The sequence below is a fragment of the Phyllostomus hastatus genome, unplaced genomic scaffold, assembly GCF_019186645.2.
Source record: "Phyllostomus hastatus isolate PE091 unplaced genomic scaffold, TTU_PhHast_1.1 phas_scaffold_317, whole genome shotgun sequence".
NCBI lineage: Eukaryota > Metazoa > Chordata > Mammalia > Chiroptera > Phyllostomidae > Phyllostomus > Phyllostomus hastatus.
In genome coordinates this window covers 2,725,144-2,745,301 of record NW_025334023.1, presented here as the reverse complement: position 1 = coordinate 2,745,301, position 20,158 = coordinate 2,725,144, and the positions used below count along the sequence as shown (strand labels likewise).

General features: G+C 39.2%; 2 protein-coding genes across 3 annotated transcripts in view; one reads left to right on the top strand and one right to left on the bottom strand.

Moving 5' to 3' along the window:
• Positions 1–20,158, top strand: part of LOC123805282 (cytochrome c oxidase assembly factor 4 homolog, mitochondrial) — a 46,705-nt gene that overhangs the window by 6,115 nt on the left and 20,432 nt on the right. For both annotated transcript variants that reach the window (XR_006783299.1, XR_006783300.1), the window contains exon 2: positions 12,442–12,581. The gene's annotated coding sequence lies outside the window, so the exon portion shown is untranslated. The remainder of the gene's footprint in view (positions 1–12,441; positions 12,582–20,158) is intronic.
• The window catches only part of MRPL48 (mitochondrial ribosomal protein L48), a 48,114-nt gene continuing 34,454 nt past the window's right edge, over positions 6,499–20,158 (bottom strand). The window contains exons 5-8 of the mRNA XM_045817762.1: positions 19,135–19,304; positions 10,076–10,178; positions 8,093–8,182; positions 6,499–6,788 (exon numbers count right to left, since the gene is read on the bottom strand). Of these exons, the coding sequence (XP_045673718.1) occupies positions 6,714–6,788; positions 8,093–8,182; positions 10,076–10,178; positions 19,135–19,304 (438 nt within the window). The 3' untranslated portion in view covers positions 6,499–6,713. The remainder of the gene's footprint in view (positions 6,789–8,092; positions 8,183–10,075; positions 10,179–19,134; positions 19,305–20,158) is intronic.

Sequence of the window (20,158 nt, the reverse complement as noted above, 5' to 3'; positions counted from 1 at the left end):
CTAGTATGATACTTAATACAGTAAGTAACCATAATTACTATTTAAATATTATTTTTTAAAAGTGATTTACAGAAAGGAAATTAGTGTAAGTTGCCTATAGTGTTTTAGATTTTTTTTTTGTCTACAGCCTACAGCTATGCAGCTGGAGTTTAAGGTGGTCCATGCCTGTTCCTATATAGTCTACGCCTACCTCTGTAGAGAGGCGCAGTGTGAAGGATGAGTAGAGAGACTTCTTGGCTGGCTGTCCCCCCTTGGCTAGGCCTACGGCAGACTCATGATTCGACTCTTCTTTGCAAGGTCCTTAGCTAGGGACTTGGCCTGTGTTCAGTACAAAGCTGCACTGTAATGCATTTTACTAGATGAGTAATAAGATACTGCTCACACTCTCCTTCCCGCAGGTAAAGTTGCCAGACTAAGTCCTGGGCTGCTGACTTGAGAAATCCAAAGAGAGCTGGAGCAGGTCCAGGTTGAAACCTTACACTTTCCTGCTATACCGAATGCTAGGGCTCCCTGCTCCAGCAGGGACTTCAAGCAGGTAGAGGAAGTGGGAAGGATTCTTTCTTCTGAAAAGTTTTCTTCTGAAAAGCTGTCTTCTAAAAAAATTTCATTCCTCAGAGCCTGGGTATTTTGTCTAAATGATGAGCTGATTTCCCTAAACCTGAAATGTCAGAGAATGAAAGTTATTCTGGGGGTTTATAAGAACTAAATGAATCATTTCAGATTCTCCAGGGAGATCAGACATTTGAAGATAAAAACGGCACAAAGAGATCAAAGTACATATGAAACAAGCACAAGGTATACAGGCCACCTCCATCTGCAGCGCAGTTCCAGCAGGTCTAGTTTTAGACGTGTCCAGTTGCCTGCTCAGAGAGCTTTCCTTCCTTAAGTACACCTTACATCCTAGAAACAGTGGGAACTGGAGATCTCAGCATTGCTACAGTGTCTGAGTGGCCAAAATATCCAGATTTAAATTCTTTCTCAGCAACTAAAACATACTCTTTCGGAATCCACAGCTGGCAATTTCCAACTGTATGGTGTGGAAGTCGGAATCCTCAGCCAGAGGAAAAGGACTAACATGAAGCTGAGGAATCTACTGGCCGTAACTAGTAAAACTCACCATTTGACCCCAGCTTCTTCTTGAAAATTACTGATCTACATAAAAATCCATTTCAAAAAATCTCAGTAATGTATAGTGAACTAGGAATTGAGTGACCTAGAGCTATCCCTGGCTGTCACTGGTTAACTGGGTGACCTTGGACAAGTCTCTTCCCTTCCCAGGTGCGTTCGCTCATCTGTACAATGAAGACCAAAACAGATTATCCCAAAGGTTATTATGTGTTGATAGAGCCAAAACTAGCACCCCACTATCCTCATTCCTAATCCATTGACCTTCCTCGCTTCTCTGTTATAGGAGACTGTTCTGCGTGGTGCGGGCCCAGACAGGACCCACGCCCACGGATAGGTTCTCCCGTGGGGAATCAGGCCTGCAATGTACCTAGACTGCTATGAGACTTGCTTTTGCTAAAACTCCCTCACTCTGAATTGAGACAGCAAGTGCTTACTGTAACTTCCTAAAATCAACACTAAAACTCCCCAGTATGGAGTGTAACCAGTTCAACCACTTTTCCCTTTGCATTTGCAAATATCCTTCTTCTGTGATGTGATTAGCGGCATCATCTTTGTTTTCTGTAAAAGGTAATTACCCGAAGCCATCCTGTGCATAGTAAATGAGGACCATCATGTAATGTGCCCAGAAAAGAAATAAAGGCCTGTCATGGCAAGGGCCGAGGCTTTTTCTCCTCTTGAGAGAAAAGCCATACTGTCCCCTTTCCTCCACAGGATTCAGTAGTCCGTGTGAATTTCTCATGCCTCATCCACAGTGTGATGCAGACCCCATGAGCCAGGGTCCGCATCCATCCCTCTGTGGCCTATTTCCCTTGTCTTGACAGCAGTACTAGGTGTAGTTTAACCTTGACTGAGGTATTCAAAACAAAGTACGCTGATGGAGTGAATTGCTGATACATGCAACACAGATAAAACTAGGGTAAATGAACGCATTCAGACACAAAAGGTTACATACTGTGTGATACCATATGTGTAGTACTATACAGGCAAAACTAATCTGGAAATAGAAGTGAGATTAGTGGTTGCTTCTGGGGAAAAATTAAAGAATGTAAGGGAACTTCCTTGAATTCCCAAGGAGTGATGGAAGTATTTATTTTGATAGAAGTATATAGGTTTCATGGGTGGTTGATCAAGACTGACTTCAAGATTGATCAAATATACACTTAAAATCTGTTTCACTGTATATAAATTATACCTCAATGGGGCAAAAATTATTTTTAAAAAGTATGCTGAAGTTTAGAGGGGAAGGTAATATAACATTTCCTGAGCACTTGCTAGCCCATTATATACATTGTCTCCGTTTCAAACTCCTGAAAGTGAATTATCCCCATTTACAGATTAGAAAACCAGTTTAATGAGATTAAAGTGACTCACCTGAGTCCTCAAAACTAATACATGTAGAAATTTAGGAATAGCCCTGGTTCGTCAGCCTCTTTAAAGTAGGTTGTCCCAGGGAGGGAGACTTCAACCTAGAGTTGGGAGACTTGTATTCCACTTGATTTCACTGCCATTGGATCCTAGGGAAGTCCATTTCCCCCTGGGCTTCACTGGAGAAAGTCAAGTGAAGCTTGTAATTGTTTTGTAACTGAGGTTCTAGCAATCAAAATCTCTCCCGTCCCTCTCACCAGGACAAGGCATATGAGCAATTTCCAATTGTCCCAGGGCAGATTAATCATGAGCAACGAAGCCCTTTCACTCTGGTGAGAAATCATCAGTGAGATCAGTGACACAAGAGCTTCAAGGTGACAGAATGCAGCTGCCTCCTCCGGTTTAAGAGATAAGCCTGACTCATCCCCAGTGACATAATAAAAAGGAATGGACTGGGAATTGAGGTCAGAATCCTGCTCCCAATTCTGCCAATGAGGTGCCCTGTGAACCTGGGTAAAGCACTGCCCTTCCTGGTCTAAACTGCACTTGCTAAAAGAGAGGGTTAGGTTGTCTGGGTCCCAAGGTCCTTCGACTTTAATGTCTTGTCAGTTTATGAAATCCTGCATTCTGCTTTCACAAACTGACAAGGGAAAGTGAACAACTGGAAAAGACTGCTGTATCCCAGGTTCCAAGGGGGTCCATGTGACATTGCCCATTGCCCACAGGATAAGGAGATAGTGTGTATGTGAGTATACATCTATCCACCTTTTTATCTTCAGAAAGGTACATGCAATACTAAGAATGCTCTGCAGATCACATGATATTGTATGTAGAGAACCCTAAAGATTCCATCAAAAAACTATTAGAACTGATAAATGAATTCAGTAAAGTAGCAGGATACAAAATAAGTATCCAGAAGTCAGTTGCATTTTTATACACCAATAATGAACATCAGAGAGGGAAACAAAGGAAAACAATCCCATTTACAATTGTATAAAAAAAAAAAACAACCCAACAACCTAGGAATAAATTTAACCAAGGATATATAAAAGACCTGTACGTGGAAAATTATAAGACACCAAAGAAAGAAACTGAAGGACATACAAATAACTGGAAGTGTTATTGTGTTCATGGGTGAGAAGAATATAAACATCATTAAAATGTCCATATTACCCAAAGCAATCTAGATTCAATGCAATTTCTATCATGATACCAGTGGCATAGTTCACAGAACTAGTACAAATATTCCAAAAATATATATGGAACCACAAAAGATCCTGAATAGCCACAGCAATCTTGAGAAAGAACAAAGTTGGAGGAATCATGCTACCTGATACCAAACTATACTACAAGGACATAGTAATCAAAACAGCATGGTACTAGCATCAAAACAGACATATATAGATCAATGGAACAGAATAGAGAGCCTAGAAATAAACCCACACCTTTGTGGTCAATTAATATTTGACAAAGGAGGCAAGATCATACAATGGGGTAAAGACAGTCTATTCAATAAATGATGTTGGGAAAATTGGACAGATGTGTGCAAAAAGTGAAACTAGACCACCTTCTTACACCATACACAAGAATAAACTCAAAATGGATTAAAGACTTAAAAGTAAGACTTGATACCAAAAAATTCTAGAAGAAAACATAGGCAATAAAATCGTGGACATTTTTCATAGCAATAATTTTTTCTGCTATATTTCCTAAGACAAAAGAAACAAACAAATGGGGCTACATCAAAATAAAAAGTTTTTGCACAACAAAGGAGACCATTGACAAAATGAAAACACAACCCACTGAATGAGAGAACGTATTCACCAATGATGCATCTAATAAGGGGTTAATATCCAAAATACATAAAGAACTTACACAACTCACCACCAAAAGAAATAATCCAATCTCCCATTTGCCTATTTGGCTGGCAGGGAAGGAAAAGAACTTGCATGTTAGTGAAAGAAGAAACTGGTGGAACAACAGTGAAATCTAGAGTAAAAGCCAAGCTGTTCTAAGGTGTCCTGTAGACTGTAAAATGCAGTTTAATTGGAGTGCCATTTATTTGTTTAAAATGATTTTAATTATTAGAATGCACTTTTTTAAAATATGCAAATAAAAAGCTTTAAAACCTGAAAAAAATGGGCAAAGAACCTGAATAGACACTTCTCCAAAGAGGCCATACAGATGGCCAATAGACATATGAAAAGATATGTAAAGTCACTAGTTATCAAAGAAATGCAAATAAAAACCACAGTGAGATATCATCTCACACCAGTCAGAATGGCTACCATCAATAAATCAACAAACAAGTGCTGGTGAGGATGTGGAGAAAAGGGAATTTTTGTGCACTGTTGGTGGGAATGCAGACTGGTGCAACCACTATGGAAAACAGTATGGAGTTTCCTCAAAATATTAAAATGAAACTGCCTTATGACTCAGCAGTTCTACTTCTGGGAATATATCCAGAGAAACCCAAAACACTAATTTGAAAGAATATATGCACCTTTATGTTCACAGCAGTGTTATTTACAATAGCTAAGATCTGGAAGCAGATCAACTGCCCATTAGTAGATGAGTGGATAAAAAAAGCTGTGATGCATTTACACAATGGAATACTACTCGGCTGTAAAAAAAGAAGGAAATCTTACCTTTTGTGACAGCATGGATGGACCTGGAGAATATTATGCTAAATGAAATAAGCCAGTCAGAGAAAGATAAATATCACATGATTTCACTTGTATGAGGAATCTAATGAACAAGATAAACTAACAAACAAAATAAAAAAAGGTTCATAGATACAGAGAACAAACTGATAGCTGTCAGAGAGGAGAGGGGTTGAGGGGCTGGGTGAAATAGTTGAAGGAATTAAGTGCAAAAAAACAAAAACCCTCATAGACACAGACAACAGTATAGTGATTACCAGAGGGAAAGGGAGGTGGGAGCAGGTAGAAGAGGATAAGGGGGGGATAAATGGTGACAGAAGGAGACCTGACTTTGGTGAACACATAATACAATATACAGATGATGTATTATAGAATTATCCACTTGAAATGTATAATTTTATTAACCAATGTCACCTCAATATATTCAATAAATATTTTTTTAAAATAGTAAAATGCTCTGAGCTCCCACAGACTTGTAGGAGTATCTCAGAGAAGGAATGGGGTACAGGGGAGAAAGTTCTGCCACTATTAGCTGTGTGACCCTAGGAAGTTACTCATCTTTCTGAACCTCAGTTTTTCCATCTCTTGAATTGGGATATAATACCACCAACCTCAAGGATAATCTGTATATAGTACACAGCATTTATAAGGGCTCAATAAATGTGAGATATACTTACACACACTCAAGATACTCACATGTACTTACACATAGATACTGATCCACCTGCACACTTATACACACCCTAAAAATCTGGTAGAGTTTTAGAGCTAACGTAGTACCTGACACAGGGTCTAGCCCAATAAATGATAGTTTCTCTATACAAAAGTATGAATGAATGCTCAGAACAGGAAAAACACTAAAGGCCACTTAGCATCAGTTTCACCTAGAAACTTGTAAAAAGTGCAGATTCTGGGCCCTCACTCAGAATTACTAAATCAGAAAATCTGGAGGTAGAGCCTAGCAATTTGTGTTTTAAAAAGCTCTCCAGGTGATCCTGTTGCATGGTTACATTTGAGCACTAATGACTTAGATCAGGATTTGACCGTTTTTACAAAGGGCCACATAATAAATGTTTTAGCTTTATAGTCTCCGTTACAGCTACTCAACTCTGCCACTGGAGTGTGAAAGCAGCCATAAATGAGATGTGAATGAATGAGCATGGCTCTGTTCCAATAAACCTTTATTACAAAAACAGGTTATGAAGTTTTAGAACTAGATAGAGGTCATAGTTGCACAACATTGTAAATGTATTAAACATCACTGAATTATTCACTTTAAAATGGTTAGTTTTGTGGTATGTGAATTTCACCTCAATAATTATTTAAAAAAAAAACACACCCATTATCAGCAGATTTTTATTAGATGGAGGATACCTAGGGTTGGCTCTCAGGAAAGTGGCAAGTACTCCTTCACAGAGGAGAGGACACATGCCTGGCTGTGGAGATTCATACTTGTATCTAAGGGTCCGGGTTCCCTGCCTAACTTTGACCACACAGCAAGCTCTTCCCCTTGGTACTCAGTATCACCAGTGCTGGCACGAAAGAGTCTGTGATGAGCTAGTTCAACTTGGCTAACAATTCTTCTAGTTCTGGCCGAGCTTTGAACCTTCCCTTGAAGTCTTCTTCAGAGTGCTGGAGAGAAGAAAGATAAGTGGGAATTATTGCAGAGCTATCAGTTATTCAAATATGCACAGCATCAAAAAAGGATCCACCAGTCACTCTGTAGAGAACAAGTCAAATTCAGCTAACTTTTATTGAGTGTCTACTATGTACTAGACTTGTATTAGGTACCAAAGATTCAAAGCTGAATTAGACTTCCTCCCTGCCTTACGTGAACATATGGTCTGGTGAGAGAAGACAGACTTATAACAAACTAATGTCACAATTCTATAAGTATCAGCCCTGACTGATGCAGTTCAGTTGGTCAGGTGGCGTCCTGCAAAGCGAAGGGTCACCAGTTTGATTCCCAGTCAGGGCCCAAGCATGGGTTGTATGTTCAGTCCCTGGTCTGGGTGCATACTGGGGACAACTGATTGATCTTCCTCCCTTTCCTTATCTCTAAAAACAAACAAACAAACAAACAAATAAAATCTTTGAACCCCCCCCCCCCAAATCTGTAAGTATCACAATAGAAGCATTAAAAAAAAGAGAAAGAGTGGGTTTGGCTGGGGGCGGGGGAAAGGGGGGGGGAAGGCAGACAACTGTAATTGAACAACAATAAAATAATTTTAAGAAAAAAGAGAATACCAAAGTTCTCCATTCACAATAGGAAATAACAGACATAGAGACTGGAATATTTCAAGTCAACATGACCAGTACATTTTCTCCCTAGATACATATCTAAAATAATAAGCAAAGGCTTAACAAGCATGGACTCAGAACAAGAGAGCTGCATGCAGCAAATGGCATAGGTCTAAGATAACCTGATGTATCTGTGTCGTAATAAGGATCATCTTGGCAACAAGACCCAAATACTCAATATTTAGGCTGAAGTTCCTAATGTATTCCAAGTTTTCCATGCCAAACTTCCTCCTTACTGGTATTCTTTATTAAATGTATTCAGTCAGAGTATAGTCAAGACTCAAAGATCCAAGAAACTTTTCTCTAAAGTACATTTCCCTACTTGTGTTCTGATTAGTTATACTGTATGTGATCTTAAATCATGCTCTTGCTATATAGCTGTCTGACGGAGAGAATTGAGAGGTGATGGGCTCACCGCTACCATCAGGATGCTGTGGTGGATTTCAGCTAGTGGTCTATAATGCATCATTTCTGAAAAGCCAAAATAATGACCACAGTAATTCCAGCCTGCACACCTCTCCTGATTATTGTCTGGGCTAAATTATCCACATTTCTTTGTTTTTCTAAAGCCAGGCAGTCTAGATATTTGAACACAGGTGAGCCACCAGGGGGCCCCCTCTCAAAGCAGCACCTACCTCCTTCACTGACAATTTGACTCCTTCAGGAAGATTGCTTTGGATTATTTCCAAGAAAATCTCTGCAAATGTAGCACTCAAACCACTTATCTGCAAAAGGAAAGAAAATGCTCTAAGAGAGGTGCCGAAAGCTAGGTGATAGGGAGACATGGCATGGGCGCAAAGATCAGCTCCGGCAGAGTTAGACGACCCTCAGGTGAAGGATTTTCCAGAGCTGGTTTCGGAGCCCAGTCTCTGCAGGATTTCTCCTCCTCTCTGCCAACATGTCTGCTTGCCAAGAAGGTCATGGCCTATATCTGCTATGGTAGGCAATGGATGTCATAAGTGGACCAAAGAGGTTATCAAGTCCAAGATGACTTTCTGATTCACCTCAAGTTAACCCACATAGACCATGACTGATTGGTGTCGGACCTTGTGCTGAGAATCCAGAGGCGAATCAGATAATGTGGTAGAAGGGTATGAAGGGCCTGCAGAAACCCATCAGAGAAATACCTACCTAAATCAATCAGGGGAGGTCAAGGAAAGTTTCCAAAAGAGGTAACATCTGAGTGGAGTCTTGAAGAAAAAAGGGAGTAAACTGGGAGAATTCAACAGTAGTGGGAGTCTTCAAAACGGAGGAAGCAATATTCAGTAAAATGTGGCAGCACAGCACAATACTAGGGAATTAAAACCAGTTCCATGAGTAGCTAGGATGAATGGAGCGTGAAGAAAATGCAGGAGAATCATGAAGGCAGTTGCGTGCAAACCTAGAGTTCAGACTTGATTCTATGGGCCTCGGTAGCAACTTAGACCTGTCATTAGATGTATCTCAATTTTTTCCTGATAATATTTAAAGAATTGAAGATTTTAAGTACTTTAGTTATTTTAAAAATTAACATAGATTTAAGGTGTTACTACCTTAACATTCATTACCTTGCTGATATGTTTCTTGAGTGGATCAAAAAGGGGTAATATCCATTGGAATGTTATTTCACAATAAAGAGGAATGAAGTACTGACACATGCTATAACATGATAAACCTTGAAAACATTATGCTAAGTGAAAGAAGCTAAACGCAAAAGGCCATATATTGATTGTATAATTCTGTTTAAATGAAAGGTCCAGAAGGGGTAAAACCATAGAGGCAGAAAGTAGACTACTGGTTGCTAGGCGTCGGGAGGACAGGGAGAGAGAAGTGACTGAAAAAGGGTAGAGTTTATTTCGGGGGCGATGAAAACGTTCTAACATTGCGGTGATGGTTGCATAACTGACTGTACTAAAACCCATTTAACTGTACAGTTCAAGTGGGTAAATTGTATTGCATGGGAATAAAACTCTCAATAAAGCTGTTATTAAAAAAAGGGAGGTGATGTTAACTGTGAATTTTCAATAGCTCTGAGCACTCTCATGGTGGTGTGGTTGCACCCACCTGTCTGCAGTGCACAGACAGAGAACCACTGCTAGAGCTTTTAAAGGGAAGCCGCTGAAGGCTTTTAAGCAGGAAAATGACATGATGACAGTGGTATGAGGATAAAGCAAAGTTGATGGAGCTAAAAGATTTTTAGGGGTAGAAACTTTAGAATTTGGTAAATGAATAGATATCAGAGAGCAAAAAAGGATCAAGCATTAGTCTCAAAGGTGGGGAGGAGTCTAGAAATAAAAGGACATCAATTCCTCTAAAATTAGTTTTGTAAGCCCTGAGTGTAGGGTACCTGTGGAACACACCAGTGGAGAAGTCTGGGAGACAACTGGATATTAGGAGATCATGACTGGAGATCCAGACATTACCAGTATATAATGACAGTTACTGAGGTCAGGTGAATGAATGAGATTGTGTAGAGGAAAGATATTACATAAGGACAGGTAGAGGACTGAAACCTGGAGAATATCATCATTCAAGGGACAGGCAAGAGGAGGAGACAGGCATGGCAGAAGAAGGTAAAATGGACAGAGAGAAGAACCAGGAGAGGCAAATACATTTCAGGTTTCTCCCAGAGTGCCTACCTGAACCACTCGCTCATGGGTGGTAAGAACTGCATCCAGGAACATTTTGCTGCCTTGTTCCTGCAGCCGTAACACCTCCATGGTCTTGGTGGGCATCGCATAACTGAGGAAAGGAAGAGTCAGCTATGGGGAAGGTTCCCTTAAGCCAGCAGCACCACTGCAGTCAGGGTAGTCCCTGATACAGCCACTACTGCGTGCACAGCTCCTGGAAACCAGGGCTGTTCTCTGCAGCTGGGGCAACGTACTCAGATCTTCTTAAACCTCCCCCAGAAGTCTCTAACCTCCCTGAGGGGACATGTGATGTCTAACACTTTTCTACATCCCTAATCTTGCCTAGTATAACAATCTGAATAAAGCCTGGTGATTAATAAGCACTTGCTGCCTCTAAAGAATAGCCAATTCTAAAAGAATCAAGCTCATTAACAGGTATGATTTGGAGGCTCACTTTGGGTATTTCACCTCTTCTACAGGAGTAACGCCTGAAACCCAATTGTTTTAGAGAAAGATTTCTCAACCTCAGCACTACTGACATTTTAGATCAGATAATTTTTTGTTGTGGGGGGCTGGCCTACACATCCCTAACCTCTACCCACCACATGCCAGCAGTACCCCCAAGTGGTGACACTCAGAATTATCTCTAGATATTGTTAAATGTCCCCCGATTGAGAACCACTGCTATAGAATCAGTGCTCACTATACTCAGCTCCAGCAGATCTACATGCCACCGTGGGGAGAACACTGGACCTGGGGTCAAATATTGGCTTTGCCACTCATTAGCAATATTGACTACAGCAAGTCGCTGCTCCCTCAGGAGAGGATTCCAATCTAGGCCCGTATCAATAGAGTACTATGAGGGCTAGGTCTGCTGGATTGGCTACACAGAAATATGGCAGTAGTGTTCATCTTATCAAAAGGTTCATCAAACTGAAGACAAGTGGAATCATAATAACAGAATTCCTGAATTTTCATGCCATGAAAAGCTTCATTAATTAAGAGCAGGGGGGCATGCTCTCTACAGATGAACTGCTACAAAAGGAAGTTTGGTGTGATGGAACATGAGTTAGAGACGTGACAGTCAGTCTTGGATTTAAATGTCGGCTCTGCCACTTATTGCCCATTTGACCTTGGACAAATCAGCTTTCTGAGTCTCAGACTCTTCAGCTATAAAATGAAGATAACGATATCTAGTTATAGGGTTGTTGCAATGATTACTTGAGACTACATAATAATTTGCCTGGCACAAATGCCAGTTCCTTTGCTCCTGTGAACAGTGAGTAAATGCTAGGTATTGCAAACTCTTCCAGGTAGCCTCCCTAAATAACATTCCCCGCTTTTCAGCACAACCTCTGATCTCCTCCTCTTCCAATTCAAACTTGATAGTAACTTCCCTATATTAAAAAAAAATGACACATTCATAGCCTTGTAATGGGAGATCAAGTAAAATAACTATGTAAAAGCTTTCAAGAAGGTAAAAAGCACTCTAAAATACTATTTTTTCCTTTTTGACATTCTGCAGATAAGTCTGACTAATTAAAGGGAGTTGTCCATTCTTGCTACTGAGTATAATTTTATTCTTCACATACTTTATCAATATTTCATTGATTTGTTCATTCATTCATTCAATAAACATTTACTGAGAGCCTCTTCTGCCCTAAGCACTCTGGTGGGCAATATATGTAGCCCTTGCTTTCTAGGAGTTCACTCAGAGTGTTTTGGAGAAACAGGTAAGTACATGAACATCTTCTCTACAGTAAGACAAAGACAATAATAGGTATGTACCAAATATTATAGGGACAATAGGAAGAGAAGGGGGGTTCAGGGAAGGCTTCATAGGTGAAGTAGTGCTTTATCAAGATCTAAAGAATGGATGGATGTGTTTGCCCCAAAAAGTGTAGCAGTTATTACAAAGGCAAGGAGGCATGAGAGACCCTCAGAGAACCAACAGAAAAACCAGACATAGTTTGATAGGGGAATACTGGGAACTCTGGTCATTTCAAAGTAGAATAGGCCTTTGAGTCATAAAAGTATAGGTAATTTTCCATTACTGTCTATACTTTTCCATACCTTCCAAATTTTCTACATTTTAAACATTACTTGGATGATCACAGTAAAGACAGATAGAAAGAAATGAAATAATTGAATTTCAAGATTCAATCTAACATGACAAAATAATGCTACCTTTTGGGAGTACTGCCTGAGACGTGACAGATGGGAGCTGGCGGGGGTGCTGGGGAACTTAAGAATCTATGGACTCTACGACATATAAATTATACCTTCATTTTAAATAGTGTAAGTGGACTTAAAAAAAAAGCAGAAAGAGTAGCCTTACAGAGAGTGATGCTGAGTGATGATGTTTCTCTCCACAGAGCACAGGGGCTACATCAGCTTCAGGCTTAGAAGCTGCTCCCAGCTGAGTAAGGCTTCCATCTCTCCAGGCAGCTGCTCAGCAAGGGAGGCAGGCAAATGAAGAGACCTGCATGCGAGGCCCCTTCCTCTCCTCTCCTAGGTGAGTAGCAGCTACAGCAAAGCAGACCATTTATAGAACAAAAGCCTGAACATTGCTCCCCTGCTCTCCTTCTCAAGGTCAAAGCCCTACCCCGCCCCCCTCAGAGGAAAAATGGATCATAATGAAATGAAAATCAGGAGAAAAAATGATTTCATCTCTGAAAAGCTGGGCAGTGACAATGCCAAACAATTTGGTAGTCTAAAAACCTCAATCAGTGCAGAGAAATGAGTTGCTGAAAATAAATATCTCTTTATGCTCTGTGCTATTTGGAACAAAGAGCCAGCAAAAAACAGCACACCATTCATTCTGCTATTCTAGGAATCATGTCCATGTCTAGTGGATCTCAATCCGAGTCAACAAATATTTATTCATTGCCTACTATATGTCAGGTACTGGGCAAGGTCGTAGGGTTAGACTGCTGATGGAGACAGAAACAGTCCTTGCCTTAATGATCTTATAGCCTAATAAGGAAGACCAATAAAAGTCAAGTAACTACAAGGGTAAGGATTGGCTGCTATGAAAGGGAAGTTATGTAACCTTTGCTTCTACTAAATATATAACATAGGACCTAATTTAATGAGGTTCTCTGAAGAAGTGACTTTCAAGATGAAACCTAAGGAAAAAACAGGAATTAGTTAGGTGAAGGGGAAAGAGTATTATAAGCTCTAGAGAACAAATGCAAGGTGTTTGGGTGGGAAGTGACAAAAACAAAGCCAGTATAATCAGAGGGAGAGGGAGAAGAAAGTGTGAGTTAGGTTAAGAGAAGCAAGCCCAGGCCATGGATACCTAGTAAGCCATATGAGGACTTCCAATCTGATCCTAAAGGAATTTAAACATGAGAGTGACATGATCTTATTTCCATTCTAGAAAGATCACACTGAAAGCTGTGTGGTGAACCAGTTAGGAGGGATTGAGAATTTGAAAAAAAAGTGGGTTGAAATCCAGACCTTGCCATTTATTAGGTATATGACTATAGCCAAGTAATAATGATGATGATGATGATGATGATGATGATGATGATGATGGCAGGCAAGAGTTGCTGAGAACTGTTATAAGCACTTTAAATATTTTAACTCCCTTAATTTTTACTATAGCCTTTTTAGGTAAATACTTTAATTAACCCCATTTTACAGATGAGGAAACTAAGCAAACTGCCCAATGTCACACAATGAGAATGCAGCAAAGCACATGTAAAACCTAGGTGGTCTGGCTCCAGAGTTGAGCTTTGATTCATTATGTGCAACATGCTTGTTTGGATTAAGTAACAATATACAAAAAATTAGCACAGTGGCTGGTTGACAGTAGGTGCTCAACAAATGCAGCAAGAGCTTTTCACAGTTGGGTTTTAAAAAGAGCATCTTTTTAAAAGTCCTTCTGAAAATTTAAAACCACTGTGCCAGGGAGCTGATTCACTGTAGGTAAGATAACATTCTGTAAATGACATTTAATGCTTCTTTGCTACCACAATCCCTGCAGGCTGAAAAAAAATCTCTTCACTAATTATTAATTATTATTTAGGGTGTTGTAATCTTCCAAATGTTCCAGTCTCTGCTAGGTGCTATCATATGCTACATTGTTTAATTTCAAGTTCTCAAATAAGAAAATTATCATCCTATTTATACAGAAGAGGAAACTGAGGTTCAGAATTTCCCAAGATCATTTTGCCAATACCTGGTAGAACTAGAATTTAAATCAGCCAGTGTGATTCCAGAGCTCATACTGTGTTATTCAAAGTGTGGTCCACAGACAAGTCATTGGCGAGCAAAGTGTCCGTTGTCAGTCCAGGACAAGATGAGGAGCATGCAACAGTCACCGAACCCAATACTGAATTCAGCCAACAATTTTTTCAATGGCAAGACTTTTTTGATGAAGGAAGCAAAACGTGAATGCACATTTTGGCATAAGCTTCTTCCTGGAGTGGTACTATGAGAGGCATTGCTCTAAATTATCATACTACTCTGCCTCCTTGAACTGACATTGCACTTCATCTTTCACTTACCACCTTCCACATTATGTTAAAATTATCTCTCTGTGCACACACACACACATTTCCAGCGATATCTGCCTTAGTATCCTCCAGTTGGAATGCCTAGTACAATGCTTATCACATAGCAAGAAGAGGCTCAATCAATAGTATAAATAGTTTTTAATTAATTAATTAAAAGCACTGTCATTAAACTTTAGGAAATGTATACATTTCCTGGATTGTGCAGTCATATTCAAGAACCTGTCATTCTTTCAAAAATGGCTTCATGCCCCCCCATGTGGCAGCAGGCCCTGTGCTAGGTGCTGAAGAAATAAAGAAGAACAGATTCCCCATCTAGTCAGTGGGGAGGGGAGCTGACACATGAATAGACCACCACACCCAAAGTGCTAAGTGATGAGATCGAGGTGAGTGTCAAGTGCTGAAAGAGCAACAGACTTTCTGGGGCATCAGAAAGAGATAAAGCACATCCTTAGGTCTAAAACAATTGAAGTTCTATTTGCTGTGAGAGCTAAAATCACACCTGATCATCCAGTCTTCCAAATAGCATTTAGTATAGTTATATCTAAGTTATAAAGGTCCAAAAGTTCAAATTTGGCTTAATGACTTAAAATAAGACCCTACAGAATTAAAAACACTGGAGTCAGGTAGAATTGGATTAAATCCAGACAATTTACTAGTGCTGTGAATAGTTTACTTTTAGCTATTCTGAGCCTTGGTTTCCTCATCTGTACCATGGGAATATACAACATTAATATCTACCTAGTGAGTAAGAAAATATAATTTTTGCCATATCTATATATTTTACCATCTGTTACCTTGTCACAATGGCAAACCACCCAAACTATTATTTATTAAAAATTGTCCTTTAACTCAAAACCTAAAAAATTAATTTAAAAAAGAAACTTGAGATTTAGAATCACCGGAACTCATGTTGCTGATGAGCAAGAAAATGGTATAACCAATTTGGAAAATAGTTTGGTAGTTTCCTATGAATTTAAAAATACACTACACTTAACCATTTGACCCTTCAATCACACTCCTAGAGAAATGAAAACTTAACTGCTTACAAAAATCCATAGGTGTTTATAGTGGCTTTATTTATAATTGCCAAAAACTGGAAACAACATAAATGTCCTTCAACTAGTAAATGGACAAATAAGCATACATTCATTGAATGAAGTGTTAATCAGCAACAAAAAGGAACAAACAGCTTGATACTGGCAACAATATGGATGGATCTCAAATACATTATCCTGTGAAAGAAGCCAGGCTCATGGGAAAAAATACTGTATGAGTCCACTTACATGATATTTTGAAAAAGGCAAAAACTATGGGGACAAAAAATAGACCAGTAGTTGCAGGGACTGGGGGTGCATGGAGGGAATGACTACAAACACAGGAGGGAACTTCTTGGGATGATGGAAGTATTTTATACCTTGATTATGATAGTATTTACTCTCTAATGTGTGTCTCTATCAAAACTCAGAAATTGTTCACTAAAAGGGTAAGTTTTTACTGAATGGAAATTGTATCTCAATAAGCCTGACTTTACATTACTACCATAAATGAAAAACCAGTATCAGCTGTCATAAATAGAAAGTTATAAAATAAATACAATGAAAACAAAATCATGTTGTAAAATTCTAGCTAGATTCTAATGCAAGGCAAAGACTGTGAGCCAGAGGTCCCCTCTCTGTCATAAAGATTAGGAAGTGCTAAAGTGTTGTTAAGGACATACCAGGACCACACGAAGAATTTCTCCTTGACGTGTTAGGTTGAATGAGAAGTAAAAAGGGATGAAATTTTTCATGATGTGACTTAATGTTATTTAAGGCAAACCACTGGGCATCTCACACTTTCTGAAACACTGAGATAAGATATATGAAGTGCCTGGTCTGGAGTAGCAAGTCAGTAAACATTAGTTCTCCTCCCCTACAGTTTTCCAACAAACCCAAAGAGTAAATGAAAAGCAGAGCAGGCAAAGGATACCTAAATAAACGGGGACATATATCATCTTAATGGGTCAGAGGAATTAAAACAGATAAAACATCAATTCTCCTCAAATTGATATAATAGATGCAACACGATCCCAACGAAATTCTATCAGGCTCCTTCCTGGATAAAGCAACAAACTAATCCTGAATTTTTATGAAAAAACAAAGTATCTAGAATAGCCAAAATAATTTTTAAAAAGAACAAAGTTGTAGTTTCAGTAATCAACCTATAGTAATCAAGATAATGTAGTACTGGTGTAAGCACAGATATATAGATCAGTGCAATGGAACACAGTACAGAAATACATCTATACATATATGGTTAATTGACTTTCAGAAGGTGCCAAGACAATTCAATGGAAGAACAAAATCTTTTTAATAAATGGCACTCGAGCAATTGGTCAGGTACATTTTTTAAAAAACTTTATTTATTTATTTTAGACATGGGGAAGGGAGGGAGAAAGAGAGGGAGAGAAACATTACTATGTGGTTGCCTCTCACACACCCCCTACTGGGGACCTGGCCTGCAACCCAGGCATGTGCCCTGACTGGGAATCGAACCAGCAACCCTTTGATTTGCAGGCCAGCGCTCAATCCACTGAGCCACACCAGCCAGGGCTGGTTAGGTACATTTTTAAAAAAGAACTTTGAACTCTGACCAGTGTGGCTTTGTTGGTTGGGTGTCATCCTGCAAAGCAAAAGGTCACCAGTTTGATTCCTGGTCAGGGCACATTTCAGGTTTGGTCCCTGATTGGGGGCTTATGAGAGGCACCTGACTGATGTTTCTCTCTCACGTCAATGTTCCTCTCCCTCTCTTTCTCCTTCCCTTCCCCTATTTCTAAGATCAATATGTACGTCCTCGAGTGAGGATAAAAAAAACTCAAAATGGATCACAGACCTATACGTAAAACTTAAACTATAGAACTTCTAGAAGAAAGAAAACATCTTTGTGATCTTGGGTTAAGCAAAGATTTCTTAGATGTGACACCAAAAGCATGAACAATAAAAGAAAAAAATTGAAACTGATAAATGGAACTTCATCCAAGTTAAACTTCGGCTCTCTAAAAGACCCAGATAAGAAGATGACAAGAGTCTTGCCCGATGTGACTCGGTGGGTTGAAACATTGTCCCATTAACCAAAAGATTGCGGGTTGATTCCTGGTGAGGGCACATGCCTGGGTTATTGATTCAGTCCTGGTCAGGCCACGTGCGAGAGGCAACTGATCAATGTTTCTCTCTCACATTGATGTTTCTTTCCCTCTCTTTCTCCCTTTCTCTCTCTCCCCCTTTCTCTCTCTCTGTAAAATCAATAAGCATGTCCTTGGGTGTGGCCAAAAAAATTTTTTTTAACAATAAGATGGAGGGCCTGGCTGGCATGTCTCAGTGGTTTGAGAGCCGGACTGTGAAGCAAAGGGTTGCTGGTTGGGTTCCCAGTCAGGGCACAAGCCTGGGTTTCAGGCCAGGTCCCCAGTAGGAGGCGTGCAAGAAGCAACCACACATTGATGTTTCTCTCCCTCTCTTTCTCCTTTTCTTCCCCTCTCTCTAAAAATGAATAAATAAAATCTTTGAAAAAATAAAAAGAAGATGGCAAGATAAGTCATGGATAGGGAGAAAATATTTGCAAAACATGTACTGAAAAATAACTGGTATTCAAAAATAGATTGTAAGAACCTGCATAATTCAGCAATAAAAAACCAAACAACCCAATTTATAAAACAGACAAGAGATTTAGACATGCCATCAAAGAAGATATACAGAAGGTAAATAAGCACACAAAAAGATACTCAACATCATTTATTTATCAGGAAAGTGAAAATTAAAGCCACTATTGAGATACCATTATGTATGCATTAGAATACCTTTAAAAATATTGACAATACCAAGTGCCAACCAGGATAAGGAGTTACCAGAACACTCTTATGATGCTGGTGGGAATACAAAATGGTGCGGCCAATTTGGGAAATAGTTTGGTGGTTTCTTATGAAGTTAAACATACATTTACTATACAATCACAAAAGTGCAGTCTTAGGTAGTTATCCAGGAGAAAAGACAAATGACCCACAAAACCTACATGAGAATGCTTATGGCAGTTTTGTTCATTATTACCAATAAATTGGAGACATGCTAATGTATATCCACTGATGAGTGAATGGATAAGCCAAATAAAGCCCATTATTTAATGGAATACTGCACAATAATAAAATACTTATAAAAACATGGATGAGTCTTAAACACATTATGCTAAGTGAAAGAGGCTAGATGAAGAGTTATGTACTGTATGGTTCTACTTATGTGATGTTCTGGAGAACTTAAAACACCAGGAGCAGAAAATCAGTTGGTGGTTGTGAGGAACTTGGGGGGAAATGGGGAGGAGACTTACTACACTACACCTGGGCATCAGGGAACTTCTAGAGTTAAATAGAACGGTTATATATTTTGACTGTAGCAAAACTATATATCTAAAAAGGGTGAATTTTACTACATGTAAGTTATATCTCAAAACCTCAATTAACAATGAAGCACAGTATGCTACCCACACCAAGAATATTTCATGCAAAGGCATCCTTCATACCTTTCCTCCACTTTAATGGAGAGATGGTTGCAGAGGTTATGAACATACTGGGCGAAACTCTCTGCCAGGGCCATGTCATACGTCGTCAGGTGAATGTTCAGAACCCCGTACTCATAATCTGTCCCCAGATTAATGGGTCTCACTTCCACTTTTCCCCTTTTCTTCTTGGGCTGAACAGAAAACAAAGAGAGAAAGATAAACTATTATACAAGAAATTCTAATCATACCATATAATTATTTTTAAAAATTAATCTTTCATATTAATTTGTTTACCACTTTTCTCTCAGGTTACTGTACCTAGAAAATAAAGTTCTCCTGGAAATGAATGGGCAGCTTCCCTTGCCAGTCTAGGCTGTGACATCAGCCAAGGAAAGGAAATGAATATTCCTGGCATGACTTTAAGATGAATACAAGTGACTGTCTTCTATAATTAACTTGTTTTGAGACTCACCTCCCATATCTGGCCCTTAGTTTCCCAGTTTTTAAATTGGTGGGCTTATGCTAGGTAACAGATTCTTAATTTAGAACCCATAGAGGAATTTCAAGGAGTCTGTCAACCCCAAAATTTATGTGCAAAATTTTACACATGTGCACATTTTTTGAGAAGCTTTGCTTTCATCAGAATCTTAGAGAAATTGGTTGCAAGGTAACTCAGCATTAGTTCTCTTTTACTCCTCCTAGCTTTAAAATTCTGTGATTATTTACACAGTCTTCCTTTTAAGAATTGAGAGAGGGGAAACTTTTTCTACTTTTCCCTTTCATGTAAACTGTTGCTTCACTGCATATCAGCTTGTGCAAGCTGCTGTTAAAAGTTAAAATGAGGCCTGGGAACACAGATCAGGATCAGTGAAATTTCTCAACTGGGAATAATCAAACTTAAATGCCCATCAAGATGGGGACTTGTTAAATAAATCATGGAACATCCATACAATAGTACATTATGGAGTTATAAGAAGGAATAAGGAACTTCTTTATGTGCTGATATGGAAAGGCCTTTGAAGTAAATTAGATGACAAAAGCAAAC